Genomic DNA, 14,544 nt, shown 5'->3' with positions numbered 1-14,544 from the left:
TTGTATGGAGGTCAATGAAAGAGTGTTGAATTTGGTCAAGCAAAAAACGAATGGCTTATTTGCTATGTGAGGTTTATTTGATCGAATAAGAAGTTCCTTAGCCTGCAATCATTGGACCGCTATAAGGCATGTAAAGCCATCTAGCCATGAGATAATTTGAAAGACAATAGCAAAGAATTTATCTAACTAAGCCGCTTTTGTTGTTTATATAAATACCTTAGATTTATGATTTTAATTTATTTTTTATTTGAAAATATAAAAACAATACAACCACACGTGGACATAATGCATTTACTATCATTCAGGGTTATACTAAAACAGTGAAAAATGAAATAATGTACAGTTTAAATAGATTCATGATATAATACATAATTATTTTCTAGCATAATGACTCCCATAACCGCCTCACCCACTTGAAGAGAGGTGTTGATGACTATGTACAGTAGGTGGCGGAACCTCTTAAACACCACAGAAGAAGCCGAAAAGCATCAACAGGAAGTTGTTTGTTACCAGCTTCTATCGAGTTTTCAAACCAAATAGAATTCCACAGGCGTTTGCAGGATGTTTCTAATGTAAGATTAGTCTACATGAGACGTTCATTTGTCACAATTTAAATCGAGTTTTGATTTTATAAAAGGTGTGGTCTATCTTTTCTTTATCTGAACGTTGTGACAAAGAAAGTAACTAGAATACACATTTAGTTTCGTGTTTTATTTGAAGAAACGTTGAAGAAAGAATACAGTAACATTAGCTTCCACGATGGATCGGGTAAGTTTGGTTGACTTTTATTAATAGTAATCCTATTGTGGTGTATAAAATGTCTAGGTCCAGTTTTCACGTTTGATCTTCCACAGCCATGAGTTCGATTTGAACAACAAGACAATTGAAACCATGGTGGTAATTTAAACCAAGTGGTTTACTAGCCTGTCGCACACAGATTGATAATACAAGGCAATGCTCAACCAGCAGCAGGTAAAGTCAGAAGCAGGGAGAAATAATTAGGCATCGGCAACACCAGTGATGTATATAAACCCTGGATTGCTGATGCTATGTATTGGCCATTGAGAGGCTTTGAAGGCACCGGTTAACTTCTTTGATCACCTCAAATGGTTTATCCTGATGTCAGTTCGACCACACACACCGTTTACACACTAATTTGTTGCGCCCAAATAAAAAAAATGACAATTGAAAATAGGTGATTGTTGTTAGCTTGTGTTTGCCCCGTCTTTATACATGGGGAATACAACAATGATAGCTAGTGTCGAAGAATGATATGGAGTTAATATTAGTCCAATTATTGAGCAGGTCCTCAGCGCAAATAAGCATCAGAAATTGTCTTAGCATATCAAGATCCATCCTGATGTGGACCTCAGTCAATAGCATATGTATTGTATGTGCTGAGAAAATATACAACGTAGGCTTATTGTCAGTATTTGTCATCATATTGAGAGAATAAGATCTCAGGATATTGAATGATTTCATATCCGCCCATAGGAAATGTCCATGTGTGCTTTTCAGAGTAATCCCAATATCACGTATGTCTAAAATAAAATAGTTTTGATATAGTTTTTTACATTAGAACTTGAAAAAACATTGGAGCGAAGACATCTGGATTCAGCATTTCTGTTAAATTCAAATCTCCCTACCATCGTATCTAAGCCAATATGACACCATTGTCGATTAAAACGTTCAAATCAACTTGATTGGAGATACACAACACATTCCCCACCTCTCGTAGTGAGCTGTCTAGCCGTTACCATATTTATAACAGGGTCCTTACCCATCGCGCCACAAAAGCCGCGGCCCTTGCAACCCAAGGGGAAACCCTACTTCAGGTCTCAGAGCGAGTGACGTCACTGATTGAAACGCTATTAGCGCGCACCACCGCTAACTAACTAGCCATTTCACATCGGTTACACAACCTTACGGTTAACTAGTCCAACGCTCTAACCACCTGCTTTACATTGCACTCCACGAGGAGCCTGCCTGTTACACGAATGCAGTAAGAAGCCAAGGTAAGTTGCTAGCTAGCATTAACTTATCTTATAAAAAAACTATCAATCAATCTTGGGCCAACTCTTTTCTCTGTATACATCAATGATGTCGCTCTTGCTGCTGGTGAATCTCTGATCCACCTCTACGCAGACGACACCATTCTGTATACTTCTGGCCCTTCTTTGGACACTGTGTTAACAACCCTCCAGACGAGCTTCAATGCCATACAACTCTCCTTCCGTGGTCTCCAACTGCTCCTAAATACAAGTAAAACTAAATGCATGCTCTTCAACCGATCGCTGCCTGCACCTACCCGCCTGTCCAGCATCACTTCTCTGGACGGTTCTGACTTAGAATTTGTGGACAACTACAAATACCTAGGTGTCTGGTTAGACTGTAAACTCTCCTTCCAGACTCACATCAATCATCTCCAATCAAAAGGTACATTTAGAATTGGCTTCCTATTTCGCAACAAAGCATCCTTCACTCATGCTGCCAAACATACCCTCGTAAAACTGACCATCCTACCAATCCTCGACTTCGGCGATGTCATTTACAAAATAGCCTCCAATACCCTACTCAACAAGCTGGATGCAGTCTATCACAGTGCCATCCGTTTTGTCACCAAAGCCCCATATACTACCCACCACTGCGACCTGTACGCTCTCGTTGGCTGGCCTTCGCTTCATAATCGTCGCCAAACACATTGGCTCCAGGTCATCTACAAGACCCTGCTAGGTAAAGTCCCCCCCTATCTCCGCTCACTGGTCACCATAGCAGCACCCACCTGAAGCACGCGCTCCAGCAGGTATATCTCTCTGGTCACCCCTAAAGCCAACTCCTCCTTTGGTCGTCTCTACTTCCAGTTCTCTGCTGCCAATGACTGGAACGAACTACAAAAATCTCTGAAACTGGAAACACTTATCTCCCTCACTAGCTTTAAGCACCAGCTCCCAGATCACTGCACATGTACATAGCCCATCTATAATTTAGCCCAAACTACTACCTCTTCCCCTACTGTATTTATTTATTTTATTTATTTTGCTCCTTTATGATATTATTTATATTTTAACTTTGAACTTTCTTCAAATAACAAATATACCATTCCAGTGTTTTACTTGCTATACTTTATTTACTTCGCCACCATGGCCTTTTTTGCCTTTACCTCCCTTATCTCACATAATTTGCTCACATTGTATATAGTCTTAATTTTTTCTACTGTATCATTGATTGTATGTTGTTTTACTCCATGTGTAACTCTGTGTTTTTGTATGTTGTCGAACTGCTTTGCTTTATCTTGGCCAGGTCGCAATTGTAAATGAGAACTTGTTCTCAACTTGCCTACCTGGTTAAATAAAGGTGAAATAAAAAAAATAAAAAATAAAAATCATAATCACTAGTTAACTACACATGGTTGATGATATTACTAGTTTATCTAGCCTGTCCTGCGTTGCATATAATCGATGCGGTGCGCATTCGCGAAAAAGGACTGTCGTTGCTCCAACGTGTACCTACCCATAAACATCAATGCCTTTCTTAAAATCAATACACAGAAGTATCTATTTTTAAACCTGCATATTTAGCTAAAAAAATCCAGGTTAGCAGGCAATATTAACCAGGTGACATTGTGTCAGTTCTCTTGCGTTCATTGCACGCAGAGTCAGACTATATGCAACAGTTTGGGCCGCCTGGCTCGTTGCGAACTAATTTGCCAGAATTGTACGTAATTATGACATAACATTGAAGGTTGTGCAATGTAACAGGAATATTTAGACTTAGGGATGCCACCCGTTAGATAAAATACGGAACGGTTCCGTATTTCACTGAAAAAATAAACGTTTTCTTTTCGAGATGATAGTTTCCGGATTCGACCATATTAATGACCTAAGGCTCGTATTTCTGTGTGTTTATTATATTATAATTCAGTCTATGATTTGATATTTGATAGAGCAGTCTGACTGAGCGGTGGTAGGCACCAGCAGGCTCGTAAGCATTCATTCAAACAGCACTTTCGTGCGTTTTGCCAGCAGCCCTTCGCAATTCTTCAAGCATTGCGTTGTTTATGACTTCAAGCCTATCAACTCCCAAGATTAGGCTGGTGTAACCGATGTGAAATGGCTAGCTAGTTAGCCGGGTGCGCGCTAATAGCGTTTCAAACGTCACTCGCTCTGAGACTTGGAGTAGTTGTTCCCCTTGCTCTGCATGGGTAATGCTGCTTCAAGGGTGGCTGTTGTCAATGTGTTCCTGGTTTGAGGCCAGGTAGGAGCGAGGAGAGGGACGGAAGCTATACTGTTACACTGGCAATACTAAAGTGCCTATAAGAACATCCAATAGTCAAAGGTATATGAAATACAAATCGTATAGCGAGAAATAGTCCTATAATTGCTATAATAACTACAACCTAAAACTTCTTACCTGGGAATATTGAAGACTCATGTTAAAAGGAACCACCAGCTTTCATATGTTCTCATGTTCTGAGCAAGGAACTTAAACGTTAGCTTTTTTACATGGCACATATTGCACTTTTACTTTCTTCTCCAACACTTTGTTTTTGCATTATTTAAACCAAATTGAACATGTTTCATTATTTATTTTAGGCTAAATTGATAGTATTTATGTATTATATTAAGTTAAAATAAGTGTTCATTCAGTATTGTTGTAATTGTCATTATTACAAATAACAAACAAAAAAATTGTCCGATTAATCGGTATCAGTTTATTTGGTCCTCCAATAATCGGCATCGGCGTTAAAAAAATCATAATCGGTCGACCTCTAGTCCAGGGTGAAGGATCCTGAGAGGATCTCTGTGATTAGGCTGAGGTCAATAGAGAGTGATTGGAATAACATGCTTCAGTAAGGTTTTATTGGGGGGTTGCAGGAATAGAACATAAATCATAGTGGATAGATGTGGTGGCAGCTGCAGTGAAGTACTTGGGTGTACAATATTTTACTGCAGAGTTACAAGTTGTTTTGAACGATAAAATCCCGTCCTCCCAGTCTGCTTGCCTGGTGTAGGATCAGTGGAATAATGATGTTTTAATAGGTGTAGGGTTAGTTGGTTGGGAATTTTCACAAAGTGTAATTAATTCATACAGCAGACTAGTACTACATAATAGTAAGCTGATAAACAGACAAATCAGTAGGTGGCGGCATGCACCTATAAAAAAAACTTTGCGAACCGCCATAATACCAAAGAAGAATTAGACCCCATCCTTCACAGTCTGCTCTGCGGATCGCAGGAAGGATGAATGCCCCAACCTCTACCAAGGCTGCTTCGCTGTAAATTGTTTATGGCCGCTACAGATGTCGGATTGAACGGACATCGGGTTTTACTGGTTCGCTCCACGGCGAGCGCTGCTGTAACCCGTCTAGTATTTTATAGGCTACTTTTGCTGTGTCTGAGACAATTCAAACTATCTGGACGGTCGAAGGGGACTTTGTTCCAACAGACTCTCGTGTAGAGGTAGACGATAACAGACAACAGGATTCTTGGTGGATAGGGTGTTGAATGTTTTATTGACTTTAATAGATCAGGTAAAATCTTATCCAGGATCTATCAGAAGTAAGATTAATCCACATCAGACACTTATTTGTCACAACTTAAATCGAGTTTTGATATTTAAAAATGTTTGATTGCTCTGGTCTAGCTGTTCTTTATCTGAATGTTGTAACAAAGAAAGTAACTGTAGTGTAGGCTAGCTACAGATTTACTGTCACTTTTTTGTTGTTGAAGAAACGCTAAAGAAAGAATAGCTTCCACGATGGATCAGGTAAATTTGGTTTACTTTTATTAACAGTATGCCTAATGTGGTATATATTATGTATAAGCCTAGTTTTAATCATCTTTGACCTTCCATATCCATTCGTTCCATTTGAACAGCTGGACAAAATAAACAATGATGGTAATAAACACTTGGGATATTTTGTCCTTCAGCCAAGTAGCCTACTAGCCTAAAGCACACAGATTGATACAAGGCAATATGTAACGAGTAGGTAAAGTCAGAACCATGGAGAAATAATGAGGACAAGGTTCACCTTACAGTAGTAACGTTGAGTGGGTAAAATAACATGGTCAAGCAAGTTCATGTTTCTGACATTTTCGAACTACTAAAGAACTTGATTTAGTTACCGCAAAGATAACAGGGGCTGCCTCAACTATTCCAGCACTACTTCAACATAATCTAAATCACCTAGGTTTAGTCTACAACAGTGACAACTAAAAGATGCCATAAACGATTTTGTCCCATCAACCTAAGCTAAATATGATGTGTCTATCCATGGTACCGATTTCTGTGTGTTGACTCAACGAATTTGTAGATGGATACAGTACACGCTTTTAGTTTTTGTTGTGCTATACAACCTGGCTAAAATGCTAGCTCGTTAGCCTTTAATTCATGGCCAACGATGCGCTAGTCCAGCATGTTAATTGCCCCTTTTCAAATTATTACTCTTTTTTGATTAGTAACTTTGATATACGCATCTCACTACCAACACATTTTCAAAAAATATCATTTGGACTATTATTATTATGTTATATTCCATTCCATTATAGTCGTGAGTTTAGAGTGTTTTCTGCACCTGTTTAGCTCAAATTCTTGCTTTGGATTAAAAACAACACTTGTTTTTATTTAGCCTTAATCTGATCAGGGAGTCAGACATATAGCTTCCATAAAGTGACCTTTGGACTTTTCAGATTGACACATTTTGTAAATGCATAATTTTTTATTACATTGATAATATTATCGCTCTCACGTGCACATTTCCGTCCATTATGAATCAATGATGTGCTACCTTTTTGTGGCATTTCTGATATTACTAATTGATTTTCAGACAAATCTCAGAGTTCTATCAAACCTGGTCAGGAACTCTGTTGCTTGGCAACAATACAGCTGCTATTAGCTAAAGTTAGCTTGTTTTCCGAAGTCCAACAGCTAAGTTATCTTTTGTAGCTAGCTAGGTAACGAACAGGCAAAGAACATTAACTAGCTGTAATTGTTTATGGAAGGGTTGTTACGCAAATAACTGCAGCCATTAGTTAGGTAGCAGACAATAACAGCTGACAACAATAGCTAGTTCATGTCCAAATGGCAGTCATACATTTTTCCACAAAACATGGTTAGCTAGTTACATCAGTTAAAAACAAAATTGTCACGCTGCTACCTTACAATGCATGCAATGGACTTTTGCAACGTGTTCTAATCGAAGGAGAAGCTTTTATATTTCTACAAAACCATAAAACTTTATTAATAATTACTGCAGTAATGGAGCGTTAACGGTCACCCAATGGCGTAGAGTTAAAAGCCCAAAATAAGCAGGGTTAGGAAAAAGTTATGTGAAATGATACAAGGGTACATTGTGCTTTCACGCAACAGACAGCAATATTTACATGGCGCCAAATGTCTGTCTCTAGGTCATTTACTACTTGTTTATACAGAAATGATAATGCATAGGACACTGGGTCCTTCCCACAACAGATGAAGTCCAGTGTCCATTTGCGATGTGGGAGAGAAACTGGAGGGAGAGTTTGCCTGGCCCTGGCAGACAGAACAGCATTTCACACATATACTAATCATGGAATGGAATGTAGTCTTTACGTCTTATCACCAGGGGCGAAAATCTGATATCAACTTTGGAGGGGACAATTACATTAAATTTTCTCAAGAGCAATTCCTGACGGGGACACCAAAAGTAGTGCTGTAACACATAGCCTACATTGTAATATGGTAAATGTATATTGAGGAACCAAAGAAATAAGGTGTTTGCCGTACTGCTAACTACCGGTACCCAAAACGACACAACTAATCACAACAGCAATACCATTGCCTTTAACAAATCTTAGTTCAGTCACCAGTTTAAGTTGAGAGTGGGGGTATCCATGGCATTTTCCAATTATGTTCATATTTTACAAGTAAAAAAAATTGAGAACCTTTCATGTTGCCAAACAAAGACTCAACAAACTTACCTGAGACTCCCTGTCTCTGCCAGTCTGTCCCTGCATATCTGTCCCCAACTCTGCTGTTTGTGTGCCATCTGTTGCCTGCTCTGCCTAATGACATCATTGTGAAACATTTCCATTAGAATTTCATTTCTTTCTTATGAACATTTTATCAACTAGTCTTTGAGATATTAGGCTACTAGGGTTCTTACTTTGCGTTTTGGTTTACTGAAAAATACTCTGATGTCCGTCTTTTATTTTTCTGCCATTTTTCTACCTGGCTGGCTGGCTGGCTACACACACACAGTGTGTAGGTTATTTACAGTAGGAGATGGGCTTCTATCATCTTTTATCATTCTATTTGGGCTTCGATCTAAAAGGTAGCTAGCAAATGTGAAACGGATTAAAATGACAAGAGTTGACAGCTGTATGAGTTCACCATTTACACAATAGCTGCAACCTTTTGTAATTTTAATAGTTTGTTTCATATTGGCTGGCTTCCAACAATAGCTGAATTTGCAAAGCTAGCGAGCACCAATTCCGTTTCAGTGGTGTTTGCTATAATCTTTGCTACCCGGGTTAAATAAAGGTGAAATAAAATAAATAAATAAAAGTTCCCTTGCGACAATTTAGCTTTTGCAACGAGACCATTAAATATATTTAAGACAATGGTAGAAGAGAGTGTAGTTCTGTTCAGTTCGGACTTCAGTTTATCGCTAACCTTATCGCAGGGACTTTGAAGCACTAACTTACATCATCTGCATGCTGATCTTGGAATAAATTGATGATAGCAAAGATCCCATCTTTGACGAGGCCACATAAATGGAATAGGTACTAGCTAGCTTAATAGTTAATATTTGCGCGCTAGCTCTGCATATTCAGCTAGTGTGTGTGCGCGATTGACTGGATTAACCTCACTTCAGTTATGTTCATTGAGTGCCTTTCAGACAGTAGATACGACCCCTCTGTTACCTTGCCAACTAAGGAACTGGCAGTGGATCAAAACATTGAGGCAAAGGGTGGGGGGGGTCGCAATCTTTTGAATCTCAAAAACGCGCTATTAAGTGTCTATAATCAGCACAATTGCTTTCATTGCGTATTATTAATATTATTTAAATTACATAGTTATGTTTCAGTGATATATTGGGGGGGACAAATATTTTTCCAAGGATGGGGGGGTCGTGTCCCCCCCCGGGATTTCCGCCCGTGTTTATCACCAAGGCATCATAAATCAACTACCAGCATTAAGCCTCAGAGGCTCCTCTCAGGCCAACAGACTGTGTGAAAGTACTAATTGAAGAATATTCTAATATAAAAGGTCATTTGAATAACAATGTTGTAATTTCCACCGCAAACGCTAGCTAGCTACTCCATAGTTCAAGCTATGGTAAGAGCTAGCCATTTTTTCACTGTCAGACAGGACACAACTCAAACTGTAGCTGAGAAAACAAATAAAATCAGATTGTATTGGTCACATACACATACTTAGCAGATGTTATTGCGGGTGTAGTGAAATGCTTGTGTTCCTAGTTCCAACATTGCAGTAATATCTAACAATTCACAACAATAATGTTACACACGAATCTAAAAGCAAAATAATGAAATTAAGAAATATAGAAATATTAGTCCAGAGTATAAATACAGTGCATTCATAAGTATGTGGACCACCCTTCAAATGATCGGATTTGGCTATTTCAGCCACACCCGTTGCTGACAGGTGTATAAAATTGAGCACACCGCCATGCAATCTCCATAGACAAACATTGGCAGTAGAATGGCCTTACTGAAGAGTTCAGTGACTTTCAACGTGGCACCATAATAGGATGCTACCTTTCCAACAAGCCCTGCTAGAGCTTCCCCGGTCAACTGTAAGTGCTGTTATTGTGAAGTAGAACGTCTAGGAGCAACAATGGGTCAATTGAGAAGGGGTACGCCACACGGGCTCACAGAATGGGACCGCCGAGTACTGAAGCGCGCAGTGAGTAAAAATCGTCCGTCCTCGGTTGCAACACTCCCTACCGAGTTCCAAACTGCCTCTGGACACAACGGCAGCACAATAACTGTTCGTCGGTAGTTACATGCAATGGGTTTCCAGAGCTGAGCAGCCGCACACAATCCAAAGATCACCATGCGCAATGCCAAGCGTCGGCTTGAGTGGTGTAAGGCTCGCCGCCGACGGACCAGTCTGGGTTTGGCAGATGCCAGGAGAACGCTACCTGCCCCAATGCATAGTGCCAACTGTACATTTTGGTGGAGGAGGAATAATTGTCTGGGGTTGTTTTTCATGGTTCGGGCTTGGTCCCTTAGTTACAGTGAAGGGAGTTCTAGAATTACGTTCTAGATGATTCTGTGCTTCCAACTTGGTGCAACAGTTTGGGGAAGGCCCTTTCCTGTTTCAGCATGACATTGCCAACCTCCATACAGAAATGGTTTGTTGAGATTGGTGTGGAAGAACTTGACTGGCCCGCACAGAGCCCTGACCGCAACCCCATCAAACACCTTTGGGATGAATTGGAACACAGACCGCAAGCCAGGCTTAATTAGCCAACATTAGTGCACGACCTCACCAATGCTCGTGGCTGAATTGAAGCAAGTCCCCGAAGAAATGTTCCAACATCTCGTGGAAAGCCTTCCCTGGAGAGTGGAGGCTGTTATAGCAGCAAAGGGGGGGACCAACTCCATATTAATGTCCATGATTTTGAAATGAGATGTTCGACGAGCGCATGTCTACATACTACATACATACATGTAGTGTAATGGGATTGGAATTGTTGTGTAAATTCTACACAGGGACACTTAAGATAATCACAAATTAATCATTGTTTATAATCAGCATGATGGAGAGGTCAGTCAAACTTGGAGGCATAAAGTACCGTTCTGAAGGTAGTTCCCTCGGCAGTCCCGTTAGATCTCTTATATACTGGTTACAGACACGTTACATAGTCATCGTTCATAGGGTTGGTTCTGGCATGTCTGGCACCATCTCCTGTCTTAACTTATAGAACATATTCTGGACGATCTACCAGATGATCCTAAGGAGGGGGTCATATCTTTACCAAGCACAGGCAGGAACCAAGGATTATTTATGACACAATGACAAAATGAACATTTTCAAGGCTACTCTTCACATAATATTTTCCATCACAGGATGTATAGACATTATGGACAGTATGTGGATAGAATATTTAGTATATCATACACACACACAAAATTCAATAATACATATTCTACAGATATACAGTATGTGGATAGAATATTTAGTATATATACAGCAATAGTTGAATAGGATGGCCTTGACTAGAATATAGTATATACATATGAAGTGGTTAAAACAGTATGTAAACATTATTAAAGTGACCAGTGTTCCATGTCTATGTACATAGGGCAGCAGCCTCTAAGTTACATGGTAGCGCAACTGGGTGTTGGTCAGCTAGTGACAGTGACTACGTTCAAGGCAGGGTACTGGGTGGAGGCTGGTTAGTGATGGCTATTTAACAGTCTGACAGCCTTGAGTTAGAGACTGAAAAACAGCTTCTATGTCCCAGCTTTGATGCACCTGTACTAACCTCGCCTTCTGGGTATTAGGGGCCAAGATGAATTTCTTCAGCCTCCTGAGGTTGAAGAGGCGCTGTTCAGCCTTCTTCACCACATTGTCTGTGTGGGTGGACCATTTCAGATTTTCAGTGATGTGTACAAAAGAAACTTGACCGTCGATGTGGATGGGAAGAGAGTAGCAGATTGGAGTCGGGATCTGATTTGCCGAAGGGAGGGCGGAGGAGGTTAAATACACATGTAAACAGCATGTTGTTTACTGCAGTGTTCAAATGCATGTTTTCTTGCATCAGAACAAACTCACCAGTTTCGTACATCCAAAATAGATTCTAGTATGCTCCTTTTCCTGTCTTGAATTTTTTATCCAAATATGTGTTGATCAACATTGCCAAAATAACAACTCTGCCATTAGACAGGCTTGATTGCATCTACAGCTCTGATCTGGATGGTATACTAGCCCATGTGTTGGATATTTGTCAACGGCCATTCCAGTGGTGTGGAGCATTGGGTGGGGGAGGGGACTAATGCCCCCCAAACTCTGACTATATAAATGTATAGGATGCATAACTCTGCAATGCTTTAGGCTAGGAACCAGCTGTAAAAGGCACCAGAAAGACGTGGCTCTATTGTACATGGGGATAACTGTATAAATTGCCATGAATTTCATTCAGGGTGGAAAGTAAAACCAAATAACTGATGGAATTGGCTCTAAACACTAGGGAGGGTGGCAGGTAGCCTAGTGGTTAGAGCGTTGGACTAGTAACCCAAAGGTTGAAAGATCGAATCCCCGAGCTAACAAGGTAAAAATCTGTCGTTCTGCCCATGAACAAGGCAGTTAACCCACTGTTCCTAGGCCGTCATTGAAAATATGAATTTGTTCTTAACTGACTTGCCAAGTTAAATAAAGGTTAAAATACTACATCATAATGAGCAGCAGTAGGTCAGGTGTTTTGGTTTTTCCTCTGGTTATTTTGACAAATCACTATTTGGCAGAGGTTGGCGTCCTCCTCGTTCCATCATCTCTTAAGCTCTCCTCCTAACACGTATGAACCCAGAACTAAATAGAGCGGCTGACCAACCAAGATTAACTCAGGGGTGAAAGATGTGTTCAACTCCAATGACTGCTTAAAGGTTCTGAACATAAGACAAGGGGCATTACAAGTACCACTTCCATTTAGAAAAATTTGAAAAAGTGAATTGAAAAAAACTGCATTTGTGGAAAGTAGTGAACTATTACACACTTCAGGAGAAAGGAGGTATTATAAGGATGCACCAATCAGATATAGAATAAAGTAATCAAATGTTTGGTCTCATGATATTCTATGTACAATACTTCCTGTGGTCACCAGGACCGAGCTATCCCGTCCCCCTCCAACCTGCCGGAGTCCCCTGGTCACAACTCTCCTGGTAGTGCCTTACTGCTGGGTCTGAAGAGGGTGTCTGTGAGGCTGGTCGACTGCAGGAAAACACCAGGGCTGAGTGGAACTGTGAGAGAAGGACACGAGGAGGGAGATGGAGATTTGATTTCATCAAGTAAGAACAATTGGGTGTGTGGATGAGACTACAATCTGTTAATTGATTGATAAACAGTATACACTCAGTAGACAGTAAATTGTTGATCCAGTTTCGTGAATATGGAGGGGGGGGGGGGGGTTACCTAATAAACTGGCCACTGAGTGTATATTGATAAGGGCAGAAGGTAGGTTAGTGGTTAAGAGCGTTGGGCCACAAATCGAACGGTTGCCGATTCGAATCTCTGAGCCGACAATGTAAAAATCTGTCTGTGCCCTTGAGCAAGGTACCAAACCCTAATTGCTGCTGTAAGTCTGCTAAACCTAGTTATCCAATGTCTTTGTTTCACAGGGGACACCCCTAACCGTCGTTCTCTCAGTGGGAGGGGCTTATCATCTGGGGAGCCTCAACAACATCATGTTGCTGACGAGACAGAGAAGAGTCTCTCCCAATCAGAACATCCCAAGAAACACCAGCAGAGACATACAGGGAAGAAACCTCACCACTGCTGCTCTGACTGTGGGAAGAGTTTCACAAGCCAGAGTGGCTTCATTATTCACTGTGATCAGTGTGGGAAGAGTTTTGCTGCATCTAACACCTTCAAATCGAATGTAAGAATTCATACAGGGGAAAAGCCTTACCCCTGCCTTGATTGTGGGAAAAGCTTTGTTAGTGCAGGAGCCTTAACCATACACCAGCGTGTACATACTGGAGAGAAGCCTTATAGCTGTCATCAGTGTGGGAAGAGCTTTAATCAGTCAGTCAACCTGACTACACACCAGCTAATACACACAGGAGAGAAGCCTTATAGATGTGATCAGTGTGGAAAGAGCTTTTCAATATCATCAAAACTAACCATACACCAGCGAATACACACAGGAGAGAAGCCTTATAGCTGTGATCAGTGTGGAAAGAGCTTTGCTGTATCAGAAAAACTAACTATACACCAGCGAATACACACAGGAGAGAAGCCTTATAGCTGTGATCAGTGTGGGAAGAGCTTTTCTGTAGTTTCCTCCCTGATTAGACACCAGGTAATACACACTGGAGAGAGAACTTATGTCTCTATGTGGGAAGAGCTTTGGTCTAGCTTCCTCCCTGACTACACACCAGCGAACACACACTGGAGAGAAGCCCTATAGCTGTGATCAGTGTGGGAAGAGCTTGGCTGTATCCGAAAAACTAACTATACACCAGCGAACACACACAGGAGAGAAGCCTTATAGCTGTGATCAGTGTGGGAAGAGCTTGGCTGTATCCGAAAAACTAACTACACACCAGCGAACACACACTGGAGAGAAACCTTACAGCTGTGATCATTGTGGAAGGGGCTTTTCTCAGTCCGTAAACCGGAATATACACCAGCGAACACACACAGGAGAGAAGCCTTACAGCTGTGATCATTGTGGAAAGAGCTTTGCTCAATCAGGAAGCCTGAATTCACACAAGCGAACACACACTGGAGAGAAACCCTATGTCTGTTTATGTGGAAAGAGCTTTGCTCATTTAGGGCCAATGAAAAAACACCAGAAAGTAAAAATGTGTCATA

The 14,544-nt window shown here is 40.7% G+C and overlaps 1 protein-coding gene across 1 annotated transcript; it reads left to right on the top strand.

The window, feature by feature from the left end:
* Positions 1–501: 501 nt before the first annotated feature.
* LOC106606297 (uncharacterized) lies at positions 502–14,272 on the top strand. The gene is made up of 3 exons (XM_045719758.2): positions 502–768; positions 12,833–13,016; positions 13,347–14,272. Exons 1-3 carry the CDS (start codon positions 760–762, stop codon positions 14,135–14,137), a joined length of 984 nt encoding a protein of 327 aa, XP_045575714.2. The 5' UTR covers positions 502–759; the 3' UTR covers positions 14,138–14,272.
* The last annotated feature ends 272 nt before the right edge of the window (positions 14,273–14,544 follow it).

This window comes from Salmo salar, chromosome 06 (genome assembly GCF_965601325.2).
Source record: "Salmo salar chromosome 06, fSalSal1, whole genome shotgun sequence".
NCBI classification, from domain to species: Eukaryota; Metazoa; Chordata; class Actinopteri; order Salmoniformes; family Salmonidae; genus Salmo; species Salmo salar.
Note: the sequence above shows the minus strand (reverse complement) of the source record. Positions and strands in the feature narration are given on the sequence as shown.

Excerpts from the sequence above, each read along its gene's own strand:
- LOC106606297 (XM_045719758.2), top strand. Across the intron at positions 13,017-13,346 it reads TGGAGATTTGATTTCATCAA|GGGACACCCCTAACCGTCGT; the intron begins GTAAGAACAATT and ends TTTGTTTCACAG.